This window comes from Equus caballus, chromosome 8 (genome assembly GCF_041296265.1).
Source record: "Equus caballus isolate H_3958 breed thoroughbred chromosome 8, TB-T2T, whole genome shotgun sequence".
NCBI lineage: Eukaryota > Metazoa > Chordata > Mammalia > Perissodactyla > Equidae > Equus > Equus caballus.
The window spans coordinates 6342944-6370689 of record NC_091691.1 but is presented as its reverse complement, the minus strand read 5'-3'; the positions used below and the strand labels follow the sequence as shown (position 1 = coordinate 6370689).

The 27746-nt window shown below is 48.9% G+C and overlaps 1 protein-coding gene across 1 annotated transcript; it reads left to right on the top strand.

The window, feature by feature from the left end:
* The first annotated feature begins 15209 nt into the window (after positions 1-15209).
* Positions 15210-27315, top strand: YWHAH (tyrosine 3-monooxygenase/tryptophan 5-monooxygenase activation protein eta). Its single transcript, XM_023646820.2, has 2 exons — positions 15210-16018; positions 25852-27315. The coding sequence occupies exons 1-2, from the start codon at positions 15932-15934 to the stop codon at positions 26503-26505; spliced, it is 741 nt and encodes a 246-aa protein (XP_023502588.1). The 5' UTR covers positions 15210-15931; the 3' UTR covers positions 26506-27315.
* Positions 27316-27746: the final 431 nt, after the last annotated feature.

Below are 27746 nucleotides of genomic sequence, written 5' to 3'. Positions count from 1 at the left end.
ATTAAGTAAGCTGGGAAAAATGAGAGCATCCATTCGTATATCCATACACTCATCCATCTGTCCGTCCATTCATCATCCAACAATATCTGCAATATATACATACAGATACCTATGTATCCAACCGTCCCTCCCTCTACCTGTCCATCTACACTCACTCATCCACATGCCCATCCATCCATCTATACTCCATCTATCCATCCATCCAGTCATCCATCCATCTGTATATTTCAGGCAGAGAACAAGACAAAGTCTTGTGGGGCAGGGCTTACAGATGTGAATCAAATAGTTACATGAATAGGTGTAAAATTGCAACTGTGATAAGTGCTACAGATAAAAGGGCTACATGGTGCCAGGAGAGCCTGAAACAGGGTGATGTGACCTATTCAGGAGGTCGGGAAAGGCTCCCCAAGGAAGTGATCATTGAACTGAGAGCTCAAGGGTGAGTAACTAGAAGAATGAGGGGTGGGGAGAATGTTCCAGGCAGAGAGGGCAGAGCACATGCAAGGACAAAGTGAAGTTGTGGGTGTTGGCCTGACAATGCAGGGCCTTCTAGGCCTGTTAAGAATTTTGATTTTTATCCTTAGAGGTTCTAAGCAAGCATCAGGTGACATGATCAGATTTGCATTTTTAAAAGATTTTCTGGCTGTAGTTATAGAAAATGGAAGCGGGGGATGGGATGAGCAAGTGTAAAAGCAGGAGGCCTGTGAGAAGCCAATGTAGTTGTCCAGGAAATCATGATGGAACCTTGGACTGGGGAAGTGGTGGGGGAGGGGAGGAGTGGATGACTCAAGGGCCATTTAGGAGATAAATGGACATGATTGGGTGATGGGTTTGGTGGGAAGGATGAGGGCGAGGGAGTTGTTAGGATGACACCTAGGTTTCTGGATAGAACTGTTGCCAGGCAACAGAGTGAAAGCCAGGAGAGAGTGGGAAAGAGGTGGGACACACTTTCCCTTGCAGCTGTTATTATGCTTGTGTTTGCAAAATAAGGGGTGCTGGGAGTGTGGGCATGCATAGCTCCCTGATTGCCTGTCCAGGGGTGAGGAGGCTGATTTGAAGACGTTGTACATTGTGGGCTAAAAAGCTGGGCCTGAGAGCTAGGGCTTCCAGTCTTGGCTCTGCATGCACATAGCTGTTTGACCTTGAAGGGGCAGGTTCACCCCTCTGGGCCTCAGCTCTAAAACTGATGGCCCTGCTGGTCTGGCATTTTAAGAGCACAAAGCAACCTAAGTCTTATTTGTGTCCACTAGCACTATTTACAGGGCTCCCCCTTGGAAAGTTATTCCTTGTAGATCCACTTTATCTGGAGCCTGAAGGTTAAAACAGCATAAAGTCCTGAATGTGAGATCTGAAAGGAATCACAGAGCCCATTTGCCCAATCTTCTAATTTTACAGAGAGGGACAGCACCTGTGTTTGACCCTTATTTCTATCCTCCTGCACTATTCTGCACATAGGAGAAAAGATGGAGCAGTTTGTGCAAAGCCACAAAGCTGTAAGGCAGAAGAGCACCCTTTGGGGGTAAGGCTCACATTCCTTTTCTTACTCTGGGGGTTGGGATTTTTAGGCAGCCTACAGCCATTTCTTTTTTCTTTTTTTTCTTTCTGCTTTTTTTTTTTTGCCTCCAAATCCCCCAAGTACATAGTTGTATATTTTAGTTGTGGGTCCTTCTAGTTGTGGCATGTGGGACACCACCTCAGCGTGGCTTGATGAGCAGTGCCATGTCTGCGCCCAGGATCAGAACTGGCAAAACCCTGGGCCGCCAAAGTGGAGCGTGCGAACCTAACCACTTGGCCACGGGGCTGGCCCCATACAGCCATTTCTTAGGACATATGGGGCTAGGTAGAGCTCTGGGGATGGGCTAAGATCATAGACACAGGTGATGCTGAGCATCTAGTGAAAGAATGATGAAGGGGACATCTGAAGCTGTGCCCTGCTAGGCTGGGGTCCCTTCTGACTCTTTGAAGATGCCTCTTGTCATGCACCCCTGCTGTGACTCCTGAGTGTCCCCTGAGGGCTGCAAGATCCTCTTTGCAAAAAAGGAATGCAGAAAACCCAGCCTACCCCCTGCAAATGAGGCGTGAAGACAAAACACGGTTGGAACCTCGGGGCTGAGGTTTCCATGGTGGCTCCACTCTGCTGCCCTTCCCATTGGCCAGGCGTCCTGCTCCAGCTTTAGCAACAGAGGCTCAGATACCCATCTCCTTCCTGATTGGCTAGGCTGTGCTGCAGCGCCATGGCAACAGGGGCAGAGGGACCAGTTTCTGCAGAACAACTTGAGTCACCATCTACCTGGGGTGAAGCTGAGATCCAGAGGGCTGCTTGCAGGGGATGAAAAGGGGAACAGGTAGCCCCCACTTCAGCTTACAGTGGCGGGGGGGACGCTCCTCCTTGGTTGCCCAGGGGTTTGGGAGGCTGGTGGGCTTCTCCTCCTTATCTTATCTGTCCTGTAACTTACAGCATCTTCCTAGCCCTTTTCTTGCCCCAGGGCTCCTGTCTCCTGCAGAAGAAAAAACAAACCTCTGGCAGTGCTAGAGGTTAACTCATTTGCCCAAAGTCATGTAAATTGTAAGCCAGAATATTACACTGCCTACCTGAAAGGCTTTAGAAGGTCTTCTTAGAGAATCCAAGATCCTTTTTATTTTTTTAATAGACTTTATTTTTTTAGGGCAGTTTTAGGTTCACAGCAAAATAGAGCAGAAGGCTCAGTGATTTCCCATAGCCCTTTTGGTTTTAATAGCAACCCCTTTTTCAGTCATCAAACAGCTAATGCTTTCCAAAGCATTATCCTATCTGATCCTCCCAACAACCCTATGGGTTTGGTAAGTCAGGGATGAATGTGCCATTTTATAGATGAGGCCATCAAAGCCCAGAGAGGGCAAGTGATTTGTTCCGTGTCACACAGCATATTGGTGCCAGAGCTGGACCTCCAGCCCCAGCCTCCTGAATCCTTGTCGGAGCTCTAACTCCAAACCATTGACTTCTCTATACCAGGGAGCCTCCAGGAATGTTGGAGGGCTGCTTTGAGGGTTCCTCTCCCTCTGTTTAGAGAACAATCCCAAGTAGGATCAGGCATTCTGATGTTTCCAATGTGGACCAAAGGTTTCACACCATAATCCTAGTCCCTGCCAGGCAACTCCTAAATGTGGCTCCAGTCCCCAGGGAGGGTCCGTATTTCACTGCAAACCTTGCTTTCCACACCAGCCTCCCCCACACCCCCCCACGCCATAAGCTTAACTACAGTCAGTTCTGCTTGAAGCTGTGCTGAGCATGCGCGAGCTCACTGAATCCTCATCACAACCTCAGGTGTGAGGTCTTTATCGTCCACTGTTGACAGACGCAGAAACTGGGGCTCGGGAAGGTTAGGCGCCATGCCAGGGTCGCACAGGTAGTTAGCAGTGCAACCAGATTTCCAACACCATGTCACCTGACAGCAGGCTGGCTTGAACAGTGGGGATGTGCCCTCTGCCCCCACAGAATGCAGGATGGTAGCTCGAAGAGGCGTCTGAGAGCAGATTCTTTTGCTCTTGGGTGTGCGTTATTTCCTCAGTTGAGGCTGTGGCTCAGAGGACCTGCTGTGTGTCAGGGACTTAGAAATGTGGGGCCCCTGAGGAGTGACTCGGTGTCCCGAATGCTGTCTCCCACTGCCTAGTTTCTCAGCTTTGTAACCCTTCAGGAGGGTGTCATGGCTTGCTGGTAATCAGCAGTAGACTTGGAGAAGAGAGAACCCAGCAACCTCCCTGCTCCGAATCTGAGCCCCTGCTAAAAAGGAACGTTTTGGCAGTTTCTTTTCCTTCCTGCTCAACTTGGGCGCCCTGAGGCTCTTGCTCCTGAAACACAGTCCAGCCACCTGGCCTGTCCCCCTTCCCTCCCAAGGGCACTGGTTTTGGAGGACATGGCAAGGCAGGAGCTCACACCAGCCATTCTGCTGCCCTAAGTGCCACATCAGCAAGGGGCACCACCAACAACAATTTGTGGCATCTTCCCTGTGCCAGACACTAAACAGATGCCAGAAGGACAGTAGGGAGCAAACCGTTATGGCCCCTGCACTCATGGAACCCGCTGCCTAGTGGAGGAGATGGACAATAATCCATAAGTGAATAAATCATGATTGCAGATAGGGATAAATGCCTTGGACAGGATGAAACAGGATAATGGGATAGAAAGCGACTGGCCGGGTGTCAGGAGCAGTTGTAGATGTGTTGTTTTAGATAGGATGATCAGGAAAGGCCTCTCTGAGGAGGTGACATCTGAGCAGACATCTAATGAGGAGGAGGCAATTGGATCAGTTATCTATAGTCACGTAAAAACCAAAACTATGTAACAAGCTCCAATACTTAGTGGCTTACGACAACCATTTATTCTTTCTCACAAGTCTGTGGTTGGCCTGGGTGGTTCCTCTACCCATTTCTCCTGGTCACACATGCAGCTGGAGGCAGAGCTGGGCTGAAAGGTCCAAGAAGGCCTCACTCACACATCCAGTAGTTGGTGCTGGCTGTTAGCTGGGGCGCCTCAGCTCCCCATCACATGGCCTCTAATCCTCTAGTCAGCTAGACTGGCTGCCTTCTGTGCTGGTCTAGGGGCAGCATTCCAAGAGGGCAAAGGCAGAAGCTGCAAGAACTCTAGGCTTAGGCTCCTGAACTCATAAAGGGTCACTTCTGTCACATCCTGTTGTCAAAGCAAGTCACAGGGCCAGCCTGAATTCAAGCGGTGGGGAAAGAGATACCACCTCTTGTTGGGGAGAGTGGCAAAATATTTGCAGCTATCTTTAAGCTGCCACATTATCCATGGGAAGATCTTTGGGAAGAGTATTCCAGGCAGAGCAAAGAGCAGGTGCAAAGGCCCTGAGGTAGGATGGAGTCCAGAGACCTGAGTCTTGAACAATGGGTTCCTCCACTTCCTTGGTTTCCTCTTCTGTCAAGTGGTAACTAAGGCTGCCTCCATGCCTCCTTTATAGACATATAGGATGTAGGAGGCTTTGCTTCACGACAGGGTTAGGATTTTGGTTATTTGGCCACTGAGTGGGAAGAGAATCAAACACAAGAGCTCAGTTTGCCATCCTCCAGGCTTATTGGTGTCTGTTGACCACCATCTGGCAAGAAGGCACAGTACTGGGCACCACAGGTCACAGGAGAGGCTGAGGGGTGCTGATTTTGCTGAGATTATGAGCTGAAAAGACTGCTCACTGAGCAGGATGGTGACCGAGCTGGAAGGATTGTGGGCCCCAGGGAAGGCCTAGAGGAGGTAGGATTCCAGCAAGGCCTTGCAGGCACATAGGATTTGGCTGAAGGAGGGGAAACTGTTGATAGGGGAAGTCGAGGGGGCTGTGGAATTTAGCATTTCAAAGCAATAAATGTTGCTGAACCCCTACTCTGCACTAAGTGACCAGGAAAGACAGAGGACCTGCCCGAGGCATGGTGGAACCCAGAGGAGGCACCCACCCAGGCCTGGAGAGCCAGGAAGGCTTCCAGGAGGAAGCCACAAGGCTTCTGAGGCATGAAGGATGAGTCAGGTCAAGCATAGTGGGGCAGAGGGTTGAGTAGGAGGGACCAAGAGGGTCCCAGTGGGAGGAGCAGCATCTGCAGAGGCCAGAGGGGAGGGCGATCTTGGTATTCTCAAGTAAGGGTCCCAGTGGGAGGAGCAGCATCTGCAGGGGCCAGAGGGGAGGGGGATCTTGGTATTCTCAAGTAAGGGCAAAGGGTTGTGTCTGAAGCAGAGAGTTCATGTGAGAGGGAAAAGATGAGCTTGGGGCCACAATGGGCCTCATGGACCAATTAAAGACTCTCACTTTTTTCCTGAAGGCAGTTTGCACAGGGTTGCCAGATTTAGCAAATAGAAATACAGGTTCTTGGGGCTGGCCCCGGGGCCGAGTGGTTAAGTTTGCGTGTTCCGCTCTGGCGGCCCGGTTTCACCGGTTCGGATCCTGGGCATGGACATGGCACTGCTAGTCAGGCCTCACTGAGGTGGTGTCCCACATGCCACAACTAGAAGGACCTGCAACTAACAAATATACACTATGTACTGGGGAGATTTGGGGAGGAAAAGCAGAAAAAAAGAAAAGAAGATTGGTAACAGTTGTTAGCTCAGGTGCAAATCTTTGGAAAAAAAATACAGGTTCTTCCAGCCAGCCCTGATGGCCTAGCAGTTAATGTTTGGTGCGCTCCACTTTGGCGGCCCAGGTTTGGTTCCCAGGTGTGGACTATACCACTTGTCTGTCAGTAGCCATGCTGTGGTGGCAGCTCACAGAGAAGAACCAGAAGCACTTACAACTATACCCAGCTATGTACTGGGGCTCTGTGGGTGGAGAGAAAGGAGGAAGATTGGCAACAGATATTACCTTAGGGTGAATCTTAGCCTAAGGAAAAAAAAGTCTTGAAAAAATACAGGTTGTCCTGTTAACTTTGAATTTCAGATAAACAATGAATCATTTTTAGTATAATTAAGTGCATGCAATATTTGGAACATTCTTATACTAAAAAAATCATTCGTTGTTTATCTCAAATTCAGTTTTAACTGGGCCTCCTGTATTTTCTCTGGCACCTCTAAGTGTGGGACCACAGAAGGCGTTTAAGCAGGGGATGGCATGGTCAGATTTGTCTTTTGGGAAGTTTCCAGGATTTGTGGGAAAACACACTGGTGGGAGACAGGAAGGGGTGGAGGATCAGGGTCCTGCTTTGTCCAGGTCAGAGAAGAGGAGGTTGCCACCAGGGAATGGGGGCATCTCATCATGTTACCTGCCTCCCCCAGTGGGCAGGTGGCCCTGGATAAATACCTCAGCTGATGCAGTCTCATGTGGGTGACTGCAGACCAGGCAGACCCCAGCTCTGCCCTGCGAGCCTCTGGGCTGGTCTGCTCCTTTCTGGGCCCTTGGCGTCCTCATCTGTTGAATGAAGGGGTCAGACAATCAGAAGAGATGGTCCATAATGGCCCTCCTGTTCCTGCCATCCTGGGGCTCTCTGTCCACCCTCTCTCTGACATCTCTCCTGGGTGTTGTCCCACCATGGTGACAAGTCCAAACCTGAGACAGTTGGCTCCAAGGTCACCCCTCCCGTGCCCCCTCTCCCCTTCTTCCCTTCCAACATCACTCTGACCAGCGAATGCATGAAGTGCCCCCACATCTCCTCTCCAGCCTCAGGCCCCACGTCTGGTTTGGGAGAAGGGACTCAGCATTTGCCAAGGTCCTACTATGTGCTGAGCTAGTTCCTCTATATCACTTGTCTCATTTAATCCTCACAACAGCCCCTCAAGGAAGGTGTTATTATGCCCATTTCACAGATCAGGGAACTGAGGCTCAGTGTACAGTTGCTGCCCAGGTCACACAGCTGTATAGTGCCAGAGTGGAGTCTAGGTCTGGCTGGCGCCAGTGCTCTGCCCTCCCACTGACTCCAGGAAATGTCCCCAGGAGCCCCTAATCCCCCTTATATTTATCACTTGGGCTCAGTCAGCATTCTCCTTGTCCCACTGCAGGCACATGCTGCCCTAGCTCTTTCAGAGTTAAGCCAGGGACTCAAATGGGTCAGCATATTGCTCATCTGCTAGGGGCTTTCTGGTTTACGAAGTCCTTTTCCATCTGTGCCATCTTCACAGCCCTATGGAGACTCTGCATGGCCCCCTCCAGCTCTTCTAGCCTGTAGCTCTGCTGCAGTGAAGTCCACATTAAATATTAACAGGGCAGCTCCTGGCACAGCTGTGACGTCAATTACTGGGCTGCATGGTGAGGGCCGAGGCTGCCTTTCCAAGGTGAAGCAGTAACTGGAATTCAACTGGCTCAAATGGCGTCCCAGGGGACTGGCTGTTGGGACTCAGAGAAGATGCTGCTAATGTAAGGTGTGGCAAGGGTCCAAAAGCTTTCCTCTCATCTCCCTGGTTCCCTCAGGGCCTGGGTGGCATCGTGATGCTGACACAAGGCATTCAGTCATTTGGCAAGTATTTACTGAGCACATGCTGTATGCCAAGCACAGTGCTAGGCTCTGGGCATACGGCCATGAGCACGACAAGGTCCCTGCATCATGGGACTCCCCATCTGGCAGAGGAGAGGGAGAAACAGTCTCAGCACAGAGGGGTAAACCCAGCACTCTGGGCCAGAGCAGGTGCTCGCCCCAGCCTGAGGCTGAGGGGTCCTTCCAGAGGAAGCTAGGGTTCTGCTGAAACCTGAAGAAGGAGCCCAAGTTAGGTATGGAAAGAAGAGGGGTGAGTGTTTCAGGCAGAGGGAACAGGATCAGAGTTCAGATCCTGGTTCCACCCCTTCCTAGCCATTTATATGCAAATTGGGCTTCCACCTTACAGGGTCAATATGAGGACTAAATGAAGCCATGGCTAGAGATAGCACAGGGCTTGATGCAGAGTGAGAGCTCGGGGGTAGCTGTTATGAAAACAGCTCTGTGCCCTTATATAATTCCTTTGTCCTGCCAGGAATTCCTCCCCGCATGTTGTGAGCAGAGAAACTGAGGCTCACAGGGGCGACCTAACACACCCAGGGTTATATTGTTATACAGGATTATATTGGTTATACAGGATTAGACCTCAGGCTGGACACACGATCCCAGGCTTTCACTTGGGCTTTTTGCCATTCTTCAGCCACAGGCAACCCAAGTAGCCGTCTCAGCTCAGCGAGACACAAAATGTCACCGGCGATCCCAGTGTGAGTTGCTGGTCTCGGCTTCTTTGAGGTAATGCCACAGCTGTCTGAGGATAAGCCCAGGCCTAGGCATAGACCTGATTCTGCTGCTAACCTGCTGTGTGACTGTGGGTGAATTACTTTCCCTCTCTGAGACTCAGTTCCCTGTAGTTAATACTAATACCAGCTGTCATTGCCTGGGCCTCTGACCCTCCCAACAGAGCTGTGACAGATGACTATTTTTAATGCCATATTAAAGATGAGGAACCAGTCTAAGAGGGGCAAAGTGACATGCACAAGGCCTAACAACAAGTGGGAGCTGGGTTTGGAGCCGGGCCTGTCTGCTGGCAGAGCTGGCTATCAGGTCCACCAGGCTGTGCTCTCAAAGAAGGAAAGCTCACTAGAGTTGTCTCCAAGATCCTTATTATAAGTCTGGGATTCTGTAAGTTCCCTGCTGTCCCCAGGCCTTCAGGGCCCTGTGATTTCACGGGGAGGGCATTTCAGGTTGGGCTGATCCTCCAACTGTCCCCATTTAAAGGAAGTAACAGCAATGTCACAAGTGCCCGGGAGGCAGCTCCCACTCTCTTAAAGCTACAGCCTCATTCCTCCTGGCAATAGCCCAGCAGGTCTAGCGTGAACAGCAACATGCCCATTTTGTGGAAGAGGAAACTGAAGTCCAGAGAGGTGGAGCTACTTACTCAGGCTTCCCCAGCTCCTGTGGAAGAGCTGGGATTGGGGGCCAGGTCTGGTAACTCCAGATCTTGTTCTCTGAGTAATTACGAGGTGGCCAAATTCAACCCAATAGTCCTCCTCCTCCTCTCAGTCCCCTCCTAGCTCCTGCAATCTTGCCTTTCTCCCCCTTGCTCCCTCCCTTGTCTTATTTTCCACTCAGCTGTCACTTCATCAGTTAGCTGTCAGGGGATTTCAAGTGTTCCCCCTTCTGGGCTGGCCCGGTGGTGTAGTGGTTAAATTCACACACTCCGCTTCAGCGGCCCAGGGTTGGCAGGCCTGGATCCCAGGTGCAGACCTAGACACTGCTCATCAAGCCATGCTGTGGTGGTGTCCCACATACAAAATAGAGGGAGATTGGCAACACATGTTAGCTCAGGGCCAATCTTCCTCAACAACCACCAAAAAGTGTTCCCCCTCCTGAAAGACCTTGGTCACTCACAAAGAGGGCTCTGATGGAATTTTTGCAATACACACAAGGTGTGATCAGGTTCAATTCAGCACTCATGGAGAGGTACACCCCAGCACTCATATGATGAGTGAAACACAGGCCCTCTCCTCTGGTGTTTACATTCTATAAGAGAAATGGCAGCTTCCTCAGGAAGCAGGAAGCAGGTGGTATAAGTGCCAAAGAGTGTGGACTTCATAGTCAGAAAGGCCTGGGTTCAGATCCTGACTCTGCCCCTAGTAGGTAGTAGTTACGTGACCTTGGGTAGGTGAGCTTCAGTTTCCCCATCTGTTTAATGGGTATAAGAGGAATCGCCACCACATAGTTGTCAAATTAGATTGAATTCCATAGCATAGTGCTTGATGCCTAGTAGATGGCCAATAAACATTAATCCTACCAAAAGAACTCTATGCAGATGGTGGAAACCAGAGTCATGGTGGCAGTGGGCAGATGGGGAGAGTTCTTCTTGATGGAGAAGGTAAGAGGTAAGATTTCAGCTGGTGATTAAAGGACTTAAGCAGAGAGAGAGGTAGAAGAATGGGAAAGGACATTCTAGTTGGCAGAAACTTGTGGGCAGAGTCTGGGAACCTGGTGGGCGTAGGATGTCCAGGGAGTGGGTGATGAGCTTGGAAAGGTGGGCCAGGGTCAGGTTATGAAGGGCCAGGGGGAGGAGCTTGTATCTTTTATGGGGGAATGAGTGCTACCCTTGACTCCAGCAGCAGCTCAGTGCTGTGTCTGCAGAGACCAGCCTCCTGGAGTCGGCTTTCTCCTGTGGCTTCATTCCTCCCAGATCCCTTTGTTTCCTGAGTCGGGGCCAGCCTGCCATTGTCGTCTGGAAGAAGACAGAAGGCTGTAGCAATCTGCTCGCCTCCTACTCACATACTGGGAAGAAAAGATGTTTTTTAGCACAGTTGCCTGGCAGGGAACCTTGGTGAAAACTCAGCAACCCTCTCCCTTACTTCCCAGGGTACCGTTTAAGCAGGAGCTGATGACAGTTATGCTCACAGCTCAACAACCAAAAGAGTATTCACAGGCTCTCAGAAGGTCAGGGGCAGCAGTGGAAAGAATGGTGAAGGTAGAGTGGGTCTGGATCCTGGTTTCTGCCCTGCTTTCTGTGCTGCAGTTGAGAATACATTTAACCTCAGTTTCCTCATCTGTAAAATTGAAACAATACCGACCTTACTTTAACCAAGTGGGAGCACACTGGCAAACTGCTGCCCCTGACCTACAGAGTAGGTTCTTGTTACCCTCTTCCACTCCATGTATTGATGTGGTCCAAACTCTGGTCCTCTGAAGCATCCCTGTTTCATCTCTTGAGTTGTCATTGCCGTTATTTCTTGAACTTCCAGTGGTGAAATACCCTAGACCTTCAGAGCTAGAAAAAAGAAAGGACCCTGCCACCCACCAATGCAGCCTCCCATTTTACAAATAAGACATCCAAGGCTCGCAGAGGGGAAGTCACAGCACTTGGGCCCCGTCCTCCAGCTTTCCAAGACCACATAGTCCCTCGCACCTGGGCCCACCTCGTGGGAACCACACAGATGCTTGAGGCAATTATCCAGATGGTTCCAGCCAAAGGATCTGGAAAATTCTGGCTAAGAAACACAAGTCCTCAACCAACTGCAGAACTGAAGCAAAAGCCTTTTTCGCCATCATTTTAACTGCGATTCCATAGGTGACAGCTTTGCCTTCTCCCCCAGAGCTGAGCTCCTCTGAACAAGCTTGAGGGGGGGCGGGTGCTGAAAATGGGGCTCCGAGCTCCACCAGCTCGCAGATTGCAGCTACCAGGACATTTTCACACTTCTTAATGCCAAAACCTGCGTTGGGAGCTGATCTGCTCTCAAAGAGGGCTTTGAGAGTGGTGGAAGGCTCTGGATGATCTTAGACACAGGGGGTGGAATGTGGTATCAGCGAAGAACACTGGGGCCAAAGCAAATGGCAGGAAGCAGGTGTGAGTGGCGAGGCTGTGGGTGACTGCCTGGACCACCAAGCAAGCATCTGACCCTTCTAGGTCTCATTTTCCTCATCCATATAAAGGGATAACAACCTCCTACCAAGAGTTGCGAGAATTTGGTGAGATAGTATATGGGGTAAAGTGTTTACCCCCAAGCCAGGCAGAGAGCCAGGGCTTAATAAGCAAGAGCTGCTGCTGATGCTGTTGGGGGCCGTGCTATTATCAGCAGCTCAGGATCAGCGAGGTCACCTGGCCAGCAGGAGGCCTGCATTTGGGAAAAAAAATTAAAATCCTATCTGGGTGACACAAATCTGTGGGCAGGTGGCCCCTTCTGCTCAGGGTGGTAACCATGCCAACAGTGTGCACGCCATCTCTCCAGAACAATACCAGGTCTTCTTTGTAATATGTCCCTTGGTGTCTGGACTTCTCAGGAAGCTCAGAGTGTCCCAGAGTACCCGAGGAAAAAAACAGGACGTTCCTTTTCTGGGTCACCTATTCACTGTGCTCCAGTGGAGGGTTATGACAATGCTTTGGAAATTCAGACCCAAGCGACCACAGTCATTACCGCAGCCTCAGGGTGGGACGCAGCAAGGAATTATCATATAGCTGTGATGGCTGGTGCTTCCCATGTGCTGGCACTGTGCAGGCGCGGTACAAACACGCTCTTGCCTACTGCCAGCCCCAAGAAACAGGTGTGGTTAGTCCAGGTTTACAAGTGGCCTGCCCAAGGATACTCAGCTGGTAACTGGCAGAGCAGGATTTGAACCCAAGTTCAGATCCTTTTCCCCCATTACACCACAGACAGGTTCTCAGGTCGCCAGAGGGGGTTTGCTCTGTTCCCTGAGCGAGACCTGTACCAGGTGAAGATGCAGCAGACCTGCCCCTGTGCGGGGACCTGCTCTGAGCTCTGGGGCAACACAGCGAGTTTGACATTAATCACCAGCCCCCTTCCTCTGGTTCAGGGGCTCTCTTTGAAGCTGTTCAAAGGCCATGTTTCTTGATGGGACTTAGAGCCCTGGGAGTAGGTGACCTGCCCAAGGCGGTTGTCCTGGTCTTTATTTACGAGGTTTTGGGGAGTTGGCAGCTCTCTCCTGAGGGTGAAGAAGGTGGGTGCTGCTAGAAGTGTGTAGGCTGTAAGAGGGGAGGCTGTGTGTGCTTTCCACAATCTGAATGACCCTGAAGGGGGAGCCATACCTTGGCCCCTTCTCAGCTAAGGCGAGGGTAGCGTGGGGCCATCAGGCTGGGGAGTCTGCTGGACCTGAGTTTGAATCCTGGCTCTGTTGATTACCAGCTGTGTGACTTTATTCAAGTCATGGAGCATCTTTGAGCCAGTTTCCTCACCTGTAAAAGGGGAATGGAAATCAGCCTACTTTACAGAGGTATCCTGAGGGAAAAAATACACCTGTCTCTGCAAAGCCCCTCGCCCAGTGCTGGGAATGTGGTAGATGTTACCTTCTTCTCAAGAGTGCGCGTGGATGATGTCACTCAGGGTAGGGGAGAATGACAAGAGGCCCTGGGACGGAGCCCTGAGGGACCCCAGCATTTCGGGGTAGGCCGAGAAGACAAGCCTACACAGGAGACAGGAGAGGAGCAGCCAGAGCAGCAGGGAGAAGCCAGGAGAGAGCAGGGTCATGAGAGCTAAGAGGAGAGGCTGTCTAGGAGGGGGGAGCAGTTGCGCCCAGTGCAGCCAAGAGGGCCAGGAAGGTGAGGACTATGAAGTGACCTTGGATTTGACAAGAGGAGGGCTGCCTGGGTGGAGGGGTGGGGCAGAGCCAGAGTACACTGGGCTGAGGGATGGGTGGGAGGTGAGGAAGTGGTGACAGTGAAGTTTGGTGAGAAGGAAAGAAAAGCTTCATGGGAGAACCAAAGTGTGCCACATTTGACATTTATGAGTGTCAAAATCAACTAGAATTGAATGTGATTAGAATGCTCCAGTCTACCTAATTTTCACTGTTTTGAAATCACTCTCTGTCCAACAATGATCAGAAAAGCTAGAAGGGCTCTAATCCCTCTAAGAGCTGGAAGGAACCATGGAGCTCCCCCCACTAGAGCTGGCCTTCCTCCCACCTCTTACTGGAGCGCCATTATCATGGAGGGTGGGGTGGACAATTAATTATCATCTATTGCACTCTTTAAAGAAATTCTCTAGGGAAAAGATCAGCCTAGTTTGTTAACCTCAATTCCATTTGTAGTTAGCAAAGGTGCATGCATGGTGAAGCCTGGGATGGGGGCCTCCTCCCAGACCCACACTCAAATTCTGTTTCATGGATACTGAGGTCCTCATTTTAGCATCATAGCAGGGCGAAGGCCCAAGAGTCAGGAGACCTGCTACGGAAGCCTCAGCTCTGCTCACTGGCTATGTAAACTTCGGCCAGCCTCTCCTCCTCTTCAGACCCGTTTCTCCTTATGCAGGATAAGCGGTTGGACAGCAGTGACTCTAAGAGTCCTGCCAGCTCTGACATTCCAGGATTTCTATTCTGCAGTGCTTTTCACATTCCTTCAAGTCCAATTTCCAGATGGTAAAACTGAGGTCAGAAAAGGCCCACTCTCCAGTCCCTCCTTTCTAATGCATCTTACTCTCCAGAGCAAGACTCCTGGCCTGAGATACAGCTTCCACACCTCCAGTGGTTCCCAATTAGCTAAGGATAAATCTTCAGCTGGCATTGACGACACTCCGTAACCTTGTCTTACCACTGCCAGGCCTCTCTTCTCACCTCCCAGATTTTGTTTCTATCCTCACTGCCAAGCCTTTGCCCATGCTGGACCCTACTCCCTAATATCTTTCGCTGAGGTTGAGGTCCAGCTTACCTGCTCTTGCATGTTTAGAGCTAGGCTTCTAAGGCAGAGGCTTTATCTTACTTATTCTGTAGCTCCTCCTTCCCCCAGCGCTGAGCAAGCAGTAGGTGCTCAATAAAGTTCTCGGCGCCGCAAGCCCCTCCTCCTGTGTTGCCCTTGGCGTGTTGTACTTAAGTCGGCCCAGGTTTCAGTCACTGGGATTTTCCTAGCTTGTCCGGGGCCCAGCCCAGGGCCTGGTAGGAGGGACCCACAGCATCGAATGCCAGGACTGGGAGGGGCTTATTGACCAGCCAGAGGGTCCTCTTCGCCACAAGAGGAAATCCAGTCTGGATATGAACTCAGGTCCACCACTTACAGACCGGGTAATCTTGAGCAAGTCGCTAATCTGGTTTTGAAAAATGGGGAAACCCAACTGTGCCCACCTGCAGGGTGAGTTGCGAGGATTAAGCAGGATTATACCCGTGAAGGCCGAGCACTTGGCCGACTCCTCATAGGAGTGTCGTGCATGTTACTTGTCCCAGCGGGGCCACCCAGTCCCTCCTTCGTGGAAGGCACAGTCTGCCCAACGCCACTTCTCAGGGTGGGGGTGCAGTGAGTCAACGTGTGTGTATGGGGCTGTCCCCAGATGTCGGACCCAATCCCGCCCCAGCCAGTTGCGGAAACAAGTGCAGGGTGTGGCCCCGCCGACCCCATCGGCCAGGCAGGGCTCCGAGCGGGTGAGATGGCGTGGGCGGGCCCGTCCGCCCCTCCGGGCACGCGGCCTCCTGGCTTCTCCAAGCACTAGGTTTATTTGCTTTTCGGGCCCTTCTCAAGCCAGATCTCTAACCTGGATTCTGAGGCGCTTTTCAGGGTGGGGCTGTGAGAATGCGCTGCCCGCGTCGCCGCCATCACCGCGCGCCCTCCTGGGGCTCCGCAGTCCCCACCCCGCTCTCCTCTCCCACCTCCACCTATGCGGCGGTAAAATGCAGCACTCGCAGGGCGCCTGCGCGGCCCTCGGGCTGGGCGGCGGCGGCAGCAGCTATTTATAGTAGGTGACGTCACCTTGAAATAGACCGTTAGGGCCAGCCCGCCCTGCCCCCTTCCCACTCCCGCCGCTCCCCGCCGCCCGGCCCGGCCGCTCCCACTGCGCAGGCGTCCTCGCGTGCTCCCATCCCCCCGCGCAGCCGCCTCTCCTCCCTCGGCGGCGTCCGCGGCGTGAGCCACAGCGCGCGGGGCGAGACAGCGAGAGGGCGCGAGCCGCTCTGCTGCCTGCAGCCTGCAGCCTCCGGCCGGCCGGCGAGCCACTGCGCGTGCGCGGCGGCGGCCCTCGCGGAGACCCGGGAGCGGATCGGCGGGCGGGCGAGCGAGCGAGCGGTGCGGGGCGCGAGGCGAGGCCGAGCCACGAGCGACATGGGGGACCGGGAGCAGCTGCTGCAGCGGGCGCGGCTGGCCGAGCAGGCGGAGCGCTACGACGACATGGCCTCCGCCATGAAGGCGGTGAGCTCGCCGGGAGCCCGGGCGGCCCGCCGGGGGGCCCGGCGGAGGGGAGGCTTGGGTGGCCGGGCGGCGTCTCCCTCCGGGCCCGGGGCGACCCTGCGACCCCGCTGGGCGCGGCCGCCCGGCGGCAGCCCGCGCTTCCCGCGCCCGCCGGGCGCCCCGCCATTTCCTGCGGCCGGGCCCGGGTGGGGTCTCCGGGGAGGGGGCGGCTCGGGGTCGCAAATGCAGCACCGCGGCGACGGGCGGGCGACGGTGACCCCTGCGGGCGGGCGGGGGTCGCCGCAGCCTAGCTCGGAGCCCTGGTGAGGGGAGGGGGATGCCTGAGGAAACATAAGGGAGCCACATTCCTCCTAGACTGTTCTGCCAGACTTGGGGGCTCACCCCCCTCTCACTTTCCTCCACACCCCAACTTGTAATAAAGAATCACCTAGAGAGTGGCGCCCTGTCTCCTGGTTTTCCCTGCCACGAACTGAGGTCTGTGTCATTCCGATCCGTTTAGCTCTGCTCGCCCGAATCGTTGACGTTCCATCTTCGCACGCCCGGGGTCTGGCTTTGTGTGCGAAGACCCCCATCCTGCAGTCTAGGCGTGGACGCGGCCGGGAGGGCGGAGGGCGGAGGGCGGAGGGCGGGTGTGGGCCCCACTCCCAGGTTCGATGCTGCGCCCATCTGCCTGGAGATTAAAATGAGACGTGACTTGTAGGTGAGACGAGCCTGTGTGCCTTTGCATTCCCGAGACCCTCATAGATCGATGCTGCAGCTTGATTTCCGGTGCAGGAGTCGTGCCCAGCCGCACCCTAGCAAATACCGTGGATTAGACACCACCTGCGTTTCTGAGACTTAGAGTTCCGGTTATCCTCTCACTGTCCCTGTCTGTTCACGTTGTTTTACGTTTTCGCTAAATGAACATTATTACTTCTCTCTGCGTCAAGGTCACACAGTGGTAGAGCTCCAACTGCGGCCACCAACCTGCCGTGTTCATCCGGTGTACAACCTCCTGAGACGTGGGAGGATCCGCCTGGGCTCCACCTTAGACCTAAAGATTCTGAAACTGAGGGTGGGACTCAGAAATCTGCACTTTAACCAGCTCTCGTGGCAAGTTTTAGCAGGTTTAGGTTCGAGAATTACTGCCCTGGTTTATATATAGCTCCTTTGCCCTTTTGCTGGCTTTGTGGGGGGGATTTCTTAGAGAAAAACCTACAAATCCAGAGGCTGCCTAAAATTTCAGAATCATTTGAAAAGCGCCTTTTAAGGCTTTTGATATTAGTATAATATGAAATATGTTGTCGAGGTCAGCATTTAGGATTATCCAGGAAGGAAGGATACTTGAAGAGTTTTCTGAGCTGTCCTTGTTGCATATTGAACTAGGTGTGTTTGCAAACCACCACCACCCATTTCTTGATTCGTTGCTCATCCCGATTCGAGCACTGGCATGCTGTCGAGGTTTAGATAGGAGCTTTCATCCAAACCAGGGACGATCTTGGTTTGGGACCTGGAGGCTATATCATTCTGGGGCCCTCTTTAAGAAAATGAATGTAAAATATATTAATTTTTCAAATTTTATAGAAAGAGGACTGACTGTGAGAATGCATTTTCTCGGAAGGGACCCTGAGCTTAATTTTCTCTGGGATAAAGCCACTTCTGTCCACGCAGCAAGTCACATTGAAGTGAGCCTCTTCTCCTCAGTAACTGAGTGGTACTAGGATTATGCAGGCTGAGGCCTCTCTCTGGAGGTTCTAGTGAAACCCTCAGCCCCCCTGTGAGTGGTTGAAGGCTGCAGTGTTAGGAGCGCTTTGAGGAGTAAAGAAGGCATGGGGCTTGAGGAAGGGTGAATTGAAGTTGAGGGAAAATGACTAGACTGTACATTCTGGAGCTATAGGAAACCTGAGGCAACTAGAAATGGGAAGTAAGGGGAGAATGGAGACATGTAACCAGAATGAAATACAGTTTGGGGAACGGGAAAAATTGGCTGGTCTTCATAAGCAGCCTTCAAAAATGCTTCCCTGCAGCTAGCTATTTGTGTCCACAGATTTTCTCTGACACTTTGAGATAGCGTTTTGCAAACGGATGGACCCCTCTGTGTGTTGGGAATCTGTAATATCTATCTGAAATGATTGACGGGTTGGGTAAGCCATCTAGCATTGAAAATTCAATCCAGGTCTAATTATGTCATCTCAGAATTTGTGATAAACCATTCCCTCAAGGTAATTTGTATTAAAAAAAAATAAGAACTTTTTTTGTCATCTAAATTAATGGAATATATTTTTTGGAAAGGACTTGGCAGGGGTCAGTGGAAAACAGTTTCTTGTGTTTTACCTAACAGTTACCGATGTTTTTTATGTTAAATTCTTAATGTTATTGAGAAGGCTCAATCCCCATTTTATTAATATAGGCCTTAAGTAGAGCTTTTGGAAAAAGCTGGAATTCTAGTAACCCTCTGGGTTTATGTGGGTTTTCTTCATGGCAGGTAAGTAGACTGCTCCAGAGATGATGGAACAGCACACCTGAGTGAGGGGATGCTCTGATGCCGCCACTCTGTGACCTTGAAACTCACATCTCTTGGCTTCCGGTCCTCTGAAGTGCAAAACTTGTCATGTTGGTGTTACTGTCAAGCTGGGTTTCAGCGTTCATTCTTCTAACTTGTTTTCTGTTTCCTTTATAATTTAAATGGTGACCTGATAATATTGCCCGCCTATAATGATTGATGTTCCTTAGCTACCAGCGTCACCTGGAGGAGATGGTGTGTGTCGGTAAGCTTTAAGAAAAATGCATACTGGTCCACGACGGTGTTGCCTCGCATCAGCTGAGAACTGCAGTTCCTTGCCTCACCCCATAATTTGAAGAGGCACGAAATGTTTCTGGAGTGAAGGAGCATCTTCAAGCTCTCCTCATCTCATACCTGGTAGCTTACAGAGAGTGTAATAGTGGGCAGGAACATCATGAAAGGTTTTAGAACCCAAGTCCTTTTTAAGGCCAGGATTGAAATGACCATACGCAGTTCGTAACCTCTGTCAAATGGGTATAATACCATCTTATGAAAACCATGACATAAACCTATAACATGGGGTAAAAGTGTTAGTGCATAAGACTGAGAGATTTGAGGAGAGAGGGTAAATAATCAGATGTCCTGTGAATGTTCGTGGATAGACATAATTCAGTCACGTCTCTTATTACCCTAAGTCATCCATTTTGTATTAAATCATATGGATGGTAATTGTGAAATTATAGAAATGTAAAAATCATTTGGGATAGCCTGGTGTGTTTTAACACTGCTACGCAGTCGATTACAGAGTTGACAAAGGACAGGGAGAAATACGTCTGAAGGACTTGAAGAATATCTGTAGAAGTCTTAAGTGCAGGAAACAAAGCTGTAGCTTAAGGAAATAGGACTTGGAGAGGATGAGGCACTTGGCCCAACCAGTGGCCAAAGGCTCTTATTCCAGCAGCTGTGAGATTATGGGAAGTGGGGAGATGAGCAGGTGGCGTGTAAAAGGAGAGCACGGCTGTGTGGCCTGGGGTGAGACATAGCCGGGCTGCAGATACTAAAACAAAGGACGATTTTGAGGTGTACCAAAATTGTGGTTACTGTGAAATCTTAAAGCCATATTGGCTTTATAACAGTTTGAAATATGTGTAAACTAGTGAGCCCTGTTTCCTACCAACTGGTCATTTGAAATGTAATTATTGCTTTGTCATATTGGCTGAGGAAGGAAGAAGGCTTTGGATTTTTCTGGCAATAGTCTGTGTTAAAAGGCACTAAAGAAGGTAAACAGTTCACATAGCTTCGCTGCACCGAAGTGGAAATTGTGGCTCCTATCTGGGTTTGGGGTTCCTGAATTATCCCCAGAAGAGCTCCCACTGTCAAGGATCTCATTACTCACTTACACCAAAAACGTGTTTCCTCATCTTTGCCTGGAATTTTCTATTAGTGGTAGACTGCAGTTTTCCAGAAATATGGTTTGGGAGGGGGTACCCCAAATGTGTTTTCTGTGTTATACTTCAAGTTTAATGGGATTTATCATTTTAGTTATCAGGCACTCAGTAAATGGTTTCTATTATACCATGTGTACATTCTCATTTAATTTTTATTACAACTCTGGATGGATACTGTTATTAACTCCATTTTACAAATGAGATTTAAGGAGGTTTGTTTTCTCACAGTCAGTTTGTAAAGCCAGGATTTGAACTCTTGAATTTAGAGCTCTCAACTTTAGCCACTGTATGATCATGCCCTGTGAGGCTAAGGGGTAATATTTCTAGTATACATTCTGGTATATTAGCCGTTGTCATCGTTGGTGATGAAATTCTAATCCCTTTACACAAGCGGGCTTACTGAACAAATAATTTCATCTATTAGATGTATGTCATTTTTGCCAAGTTAGAGTAAAAACAGAATCTGACACTTAGGGATCTTAGCTATAGCAGAGGACCATGAAAGGCAAACTGGCACATCTGGATTTTGCTTGTTTTCCTGAAGACCAGGAGTTTTTTTAGCTTAAAAAGCAAAGTATTAATTCAATTTGAGTTTCTGCTATGAATTAAGAAGTAGAGGACTATGTTAAATTATACTGTGGTATTTTAAGAAATTTTCGTATCCTTGGCTCCAATTGTTTCTTCATAGTTCATCTAGCATATTTCATAAGTCTGGGACCCCAAATTTCAGTCTCTAGGCTGTTGATAAAATTCCTCCCAGTGTCCAAGTGGAGGCTGCCAGTTCTGCCCCCACCGTTTGGGAGCCCCTCCCACTCCTTGCTGCGATGGCATTCCCCGCTTTGGTAGTGGGTGTTGGCACTTCCCTCTGATCAGGACCTGGCACAGCTTCTGAAGCCCTTAGTCCTGGTGCCTCCAGGGACAGTAGCATGCAGTAATGCCATTCAGATGCGGTTGCATTTCATTGCTGCCAATGCCTACGAAAATGTTGAGTTGTGTCAAGAGCAAGACAAAAGCAGTCTCTTAACAATACAAAGTTAGCTGTTTTCTTTGACTAATGCTGAGCTTAGAGTGGATATTAATTACCTGAACTCCTCTGCTCTGAGCGTGAAGTTCAGCCTCTCTTGCGGCCTTTGCGGAACTGCAGCCTTACCCTGGTGAGAACAGGCAGTGGGCTCTCCCGGCTGGGCAAGTGGTGACTGTTGGTGGGTGCTTTGCCAGCGTGGGACCAGGCAGAATCCTCACTTGTAGGGCATTAACTTGGCAAAGAGTTGGCCAAAAAAGCTTTCATCGCTCTAGCTCTTAAAAAAAAGACACGGGATTCTGCCAAAGAAGCTTAAAGATTTTATGATGTGGTTATGTCTACCTGATTGCTCATGAGAATCATTTTCTTCTGTTCTAAACTCCTATCAAAAGCAAGATTGTTGGTAGTGTTTGGGTGTGGGCGACTATAAAAGATGGGACGGTAGCGTGTGTGCGTGTAGCTATGAAGGATGGGAGTGCTGTTCGGGAGAAGTAATATTAACCCTAACTTTGCTAACGTGGCCTGGCAGCTCAGAGGTGGCATTTTTTGTTTGCTCAATATTGCTTTTGAGGTTGGACGTTTCCCAGATTAAGAACTTTTTTTTCCCAAATAGTCCCTGTGCTATTTTTGGCAGTAGATCTATTTTTACTCAAAAACACATAGTTTATTGCCTTGTGAGTTAGTGAGGGGAGGCCTTTAGGGAATTTTGAGTCAGCGAATGGTGTCAGAGGAAGATAAATGATTTCGTAGCAGACCAGGTTATTCATGACTCTTAGTAACGCTGTGTGGTGTTTGAAGCAGAGAAAATGGGTGCCCTGGAGTTGGAATTGGTGCAGCCAAAGGCTGTGTGGTAAGGACATCAGTAGGATGGCTGGCAGGGAGTCCAGTCCTTAAAGGAAATGGAGAGGAGGACCTTTATAAATGGGGAGGGTCCATCAATTTAAGGGTTTCAGGAAGAGGGTAAGTGGGATTAAATGGGGTGGGGAGGTGCGCAGGAGAGCAAGAAGGCAGAGAGGCTGTGGGCAGAGGTGGATGAACCCCTTAGAGATGGTGTAGCCACCTGAAGACTTAGTGTCTGGGGTGGCTGCCCTGAGGGCAGCTGATGTGTGGCGGAAATGAGAATGTTGAAACTCCTGGCAGTGGAGTAGAAAGAAGGTTCTGAACCATTGTGTAGGTCTCTTCTATCTTGAAAATTCTGTCTTGCCTTTGCCTCGTGTTCCTAATTAGAAACTGGAAACGGATGATTGTAGAGATACAATAAAGCTCTCCATAGAATCTGCTTACCGTCCTCTGGTTAGCATTAGTGTGATCGGGCTGGTAGTGTATTGTTTTCCTTTCCATCACACTACATTGCCTCCCGGTGTCTGCTTCTCTTAGTGTATGTCCAAGCTTTTCTTTACGTCTCCTGGCTCCAGTATTTTGGAATTTGAAGTGTTGGGAACTGGCGAAGGTTATGCTCAGTAATAAGTATCAGTAATCAAGGCTGGCTGTAATTCTTTTTTGTTTCAATAGGCCATCTAATTTTACTTCGGTCTGTAATTTTCCATTCTGGGGGAAACTCTCAATTTTCTTTAGTTATCCAATCAAATAGTAATAAAACTATCTTCCTTCCATAAGTTTCCCTTTGTTAACTGAGTTGTAACCCAGGAGTATTAAAAAAAATTCTATGTTTAAACCTATTCAGTTATTCCCTAGTTAGGCCCTGGCTGGGGTTCTAAGAACAATGCCTGCTTAGTGATGTTAGTCACCCTCAGCTGATGCTGATAGTGATTCATTCAGACTGGCAGGCAACCAGATAATTGTTACATAAACACTAATACTCCTAGTAAATGATTGTTCTTGTGGCGATGTCTTTATAAATATTGCCCAGTAGCCTTTTTTGGCAGTTTATTTCCCCATGGAGGAGGGATATACTACAGGAATTCTGAAAGTCGCAGATACACCCAAATTTCTTTTACGTTAATACTATCAACCTCATGCCTTGCCACACCTTTTATTGTTGCTCAGGAAAAATGGAATCATAGAATTTTGGAGCTGAGGAAGTCCTTGGAGATAGTTTGGGCTGATCCCCCTTATTTTACTTTTGCTGCCCACAAAGGTGGTTAGTTCAAAGTCACACAGGTAGCTCAGGCTAAACTCCAGATGTCTTAGGTTTTTTTGTAATGATATTGCCCCTGTTATAAACATCCTGTGTGAGATATAAATGTATTTCAGGTATGCACTAAATTTTAATATTATACTCTGGGGAGTTACCTGGGTGAATCTTTGCAACATTCTGACTGTTGCTCAGCTTTATTAGTCACAGGATGGAGTATATAGTGACTCCTTATGGCTCTTATTTGCATTTTATTTTATGTATTTTAAATATATATATATTTTTTAAGATTTTATTTTTCCTTTTTCTCCCCAAAGCCTCCCAGTACATAGTTGTGGGTCCTTCTAGTTGTGGCATGTGGGATGCCGCCTCAGCCTGGCTTGATGAGTGGTGCCACGTCCGCGCCCAGGATTTGAAATGGCAAAACCCTGGGCCGCTGAAGCGGAGCACGTGAACTTTAACCATTCGGCCACCGGGCCCGCCCCTATTATTTGCATTTTAATGTCAAGTGGCCTTAGTCGAATTTATTTACTGCAAGATCTAAGGAGCTCTCCAAATTCTGTTCTTGCCTCATGTTTTGTCTTATTGAATATTGCCCTAGAAAAGTGAGTCATTCTAGAAGCTTCAAGCATTCTGAGATTTGTCAGAATATTTTAGATGGGATCTTGATTTATAAGGATTGATTCCTTAAAAGACCGAATTATCAAACAAATATCTACAAAGTCTCTTCATATTTCCAGTAACAAAAGTGAGTATGTGAGTGTTTAAAGGCACTCACTGGAGGAGAAAACGAGTGGGGTTACAAGTCTCCTTGACAGGGAGCCTGGATTTTGGATTAGTGGAGAGACGAAGATTGCTGAGGACTGGGGCGGATCACGGACAGAGGGATGGAGACGACTCGAATCTGTGAGGCGGAATGAGGAAACTGGCTTGTCGGCGGCCCTCTTAGGGAATGGGCGGGAGGCAGCGGGTAGCCAAAGACCACACTGAAGAAAGAAGTGGGGTTGCTGGATTGAGTAGCCACGGAGGAGAGACAATCCTGGGCTTAGGATTTGCAGCAAAAGAGCAGGGGGGCTGGGGACCGGGAGTTTTATAATTTTACCTTTAATAATGGATTTCATTTGTTGCTTATGTTCTCAAACTAGTAATTTTTAAAATAAACCTATCGTTTTTTGTTTTTAAACTTTCTGATTCTTCACTGCTCAGTCTTCTCAGTCCGTGTTAACATGTCTTTTAATATGCTGTTAATAAATTTTTCCGTTGAACTTGGCTTTTCCCTCCATCGGAGGAGGTTCTGTCCTTATGGTTTGGTTTAAGTAATACCTTTATGTTGTGTTTGATGGTTTCCTAAGTGCTTTTCTTTCTTTGTTTTTTTAAATTAAAGAGCTTTACTGGTAGGTCATATAATTAAGGAATCTCCCTACTGTATGGAAGATACGGGTCAATTTAGCAAGTTAGTGGTTTTGCTGGGGCCCAACCAAGGTTTTCTGACTGCAAGTCTGTATTAGTGTCCTAGGGCTGCCAAACAAAGTACCACGAACTGGGTGGCTTAAAACAACAGAAATTTATTTTATCACGGTTCGGAAGGCGAGAAGTCTGAGATCGAGATGTTGAAGGCTCTAGGGAAAAATCCTTCTTTGCCTGTCTCCTGGCCTCTGTTGGCTCCTGGTAATCCTTGATATTCCTTAGCTTGTAGATACATCACACCGCACTCCAATCTCTGCCTTTATTGTCGCATGGCATGACATTCTCCCCATGTGTTTGTGTGTCTCCAAATCTCTCTTTCCTTATAAGGACATCAGTCCTTGGATTTAGGGCCACCCTAATGCAGTATGACTTCATCTTGATTGTGTCTGCAGAGGCCTTATTTCCAAATAAGGTCACATTGACAGGTATCAAAAGTTAGGACTTCAACATGTCTTTTTGGGGACACAATTTAACACCACAGCCAAAGCCAGTGCTCTTTCATTAACTACATAGCTGGCTCACTCGGAATTGGCATCATGGAGAACCAGCAAGTTACAACTCATAAAATGAAACATTTCCACTTAAATGTTGCTTCTATCCTTGATTGCCAGTCCAGGGTTCCTGTCAGTAGGTCAGAGTAAAGCTTGCTGCTGAGTATCTATGCTTCCTTTCAGCAGAGGCTGGGACCACTGCGCTGTCACTAATGCATCCATTTTGGCTTGAGGGACGGCTGGTTGTACCAACGGGTTTCCTTAGGGAACCACACAGGGCAAGGCTCTGGCCACTAGATCTATGTGGTATTTGATCTCATTTGTGAGGCTCTTATCTATGAGTATGTATTTGAGGAAGGTGTAGTCAGTTCTTTACAGAATATAAAGCTGGAAGGAGAATCTGGAACAGACTTCCGGTCTCTAGTTGTCTTTGAACATTTGACAAAGGAATTGTATGATCTTACTGTTAAGAATATATTCTGCAGAATAGCTGGACCTCAGGACTTTTTCACCTGCCATTATGTACTATCACCTCACAACCTTTCCATGATTATCCTTCTCTCCATACCTTCACCAGCACCTTATAAGTTCTGAATGAGGGATTTCTCAAGGCCCTATCACTTCCTATTTTGAATTTCAACTATTTGTCTCTTCTATTAGACTACAGTCTCCCTTCAGGTAGGGTCCATATCTGACCAATTTTTCTCTGGAGTGGCTTGTCCATAATCCTGATTTTGGAAAGGGTTGTTGATTAGGTTGAAGGGGCGGTTTCTTCTAAGAATTTCAGACTTGGATCTGTCTCAATGTTTATTTTTTTGGGATTTTGCAGGTGACGGAGCTCAATGAACCTCTCTCCAATGAAGATCGAAACCTCCTCTCTGTGGCCTACAAGAATGTGGTTGGTGCCAGGCGATCTTCCTGGAGGGTCATCAGCAGCATTGAGCAGAAGACCATGGCTGATGGAAATGAAAAGAAATTGGAGAAAGTTAAAGCTTACCGGGAGAAGATTGAGAAGGAGCTGGAAACAGTGTGCAATGATGTCCTGGCTCTGCTTGACAAGTTCCTCATCAAGAACTGCAATGATTTTCAGTATGAGAGCAAGGTATTTTACCTGAAAATGAAAGGCGATTACTACCGCTACTTGGCAGAGGTAGCTTCCGGGGAGAAGAAAAACAGTGTGGTCGAAGCTTCTGAGGCTGCCTACAAAGAAGCCTTTGAAATCAGCAAAGAGCACATGCAGCCAACGCACCCCATTCGGCTGGGCCTGGCCCTCAACTTCTCCGTGTTCTACTATGAGATCCAGAATGCGCCTGAGCAGGCCTGCCTCTTAGCCAAACAAGCCTTCGATGATGCCATAGCTGAGCTGGACACACTAAACGAGGATTCCTATAAGGACTCCACGCTCATCATGCAGTTGCTGCGAGACAACCTCACCCTCTGGACGAGCGACCAGCAGGATGAAGAAGCAGGAGAAGGCAACTGAAGAGCCTTCAGGTCCCTGGCCCTTCCTTCACCCACCACCCCCATCATCACCAATTCTTCCTTGCCACAATCACTAAATATCTAGTGCTAAACCTATCTGTATTGGCAGCACAGCTACTCAGATCTGCTCTCCTGCCCCTTGGGAAGCAGTTTCAGATAAATCTTCATGGGCATTGCTGGAATGATGGTTGCTTTGAGCCCACAGGAGCTCCCTTTTCGAATGTGCAGACAAGTGCGTTCTGAATGAGGCATTTTGATGCCTGTTGATCTATGTGAAATCCAGGAGAGAGCAATGGGGAAGTTTAGAAAGGAGAATTAGCCAACACAGGCTACAATTGATATTTAAATGATCCATTTAAAACAAGCTGATAGTGTTTTGTTAAGCAGTACATCTTGTGCATGCAAAAATGAATTCACCCCTCCCACCCCTTTCTTCAGCTAATGGGAAACTGTTAAGGGAAGCTGACACAAAGAGGCCACTTGCTCCTTTCCGTCAGCTTTCTAACAAACTTCAACGTGAGGTTTCAGTAGCGCCTTGTTTTGCCTCTTTAAATTATGACGTGCACAAACCTTCTTTTCAATGCAATGCATCTAAAGTTTTGATACCTGTAACTTTTTCTTTTTTTGGTTGCGATGGTTTAAGAATCATGGATTTATTTTTTGTAACTTTTTGGCTATTGTCCTTGTGTATCCTGACAGCACCGTGTGTGTCAGCCCACGTCAATCAAGATGGGTGATTATGAAATGCCAGACTTCTAAATTAAATGTTTTGGAATTCAGTGGGTAAATAAATGCTGCTTTGGGGATATTATTTCTGTGTTTGTGGTCTTGATTTTTTGCCCTTTCAAGGAGCTATTTAACAGGTCACCATTTTGAATCCTGATTTGAGTCTCACAAACATCAAAGCATTTGGTACAGTAAGTTTTCAGGCCCTGTAATTCATCTCACACTTTGCGATTCACAAGACTCGTGACTGTTAAGTAGTTTTCTGTGGACCCAGTTGACAAAGCCTTTCTGATTCACTCTTCCTGATAACTGGTAGCTTGTATAGGAGCTGAGCAGACCAAAATGCTGTCTTCCACAGTACAGCACCTCTGTGAAAGGTCAGGGCTGTGTTTAACTTGGAAGGGTGTTGTCGACCCACCCTACTGGAATGTTGGTTGATATTTAACGCTCAAGGTACATACCGAGCTGAGACATATCCTCAAATTTTCTTAATATTCTTTCTGTATTAGATGGGAT

Excerpts from the sequence above, each read along its gene's own strand:
- YWHAH (XM_023646820.2), top strand. The coding sequence starts at position 15,932 with ATGGGGGACCGGGAGCAGCTGCTGCAGCGGGCGCGGCTGGCCGAGCAG. Across the intron at positions 16,019-25,851 it reads TGGCCTCCGCCATGAAGGCG|GTGACGGAGCTCAATGAACC; the intron begins GTGAGCTCGCCG and ends GGGATTTTGCAG.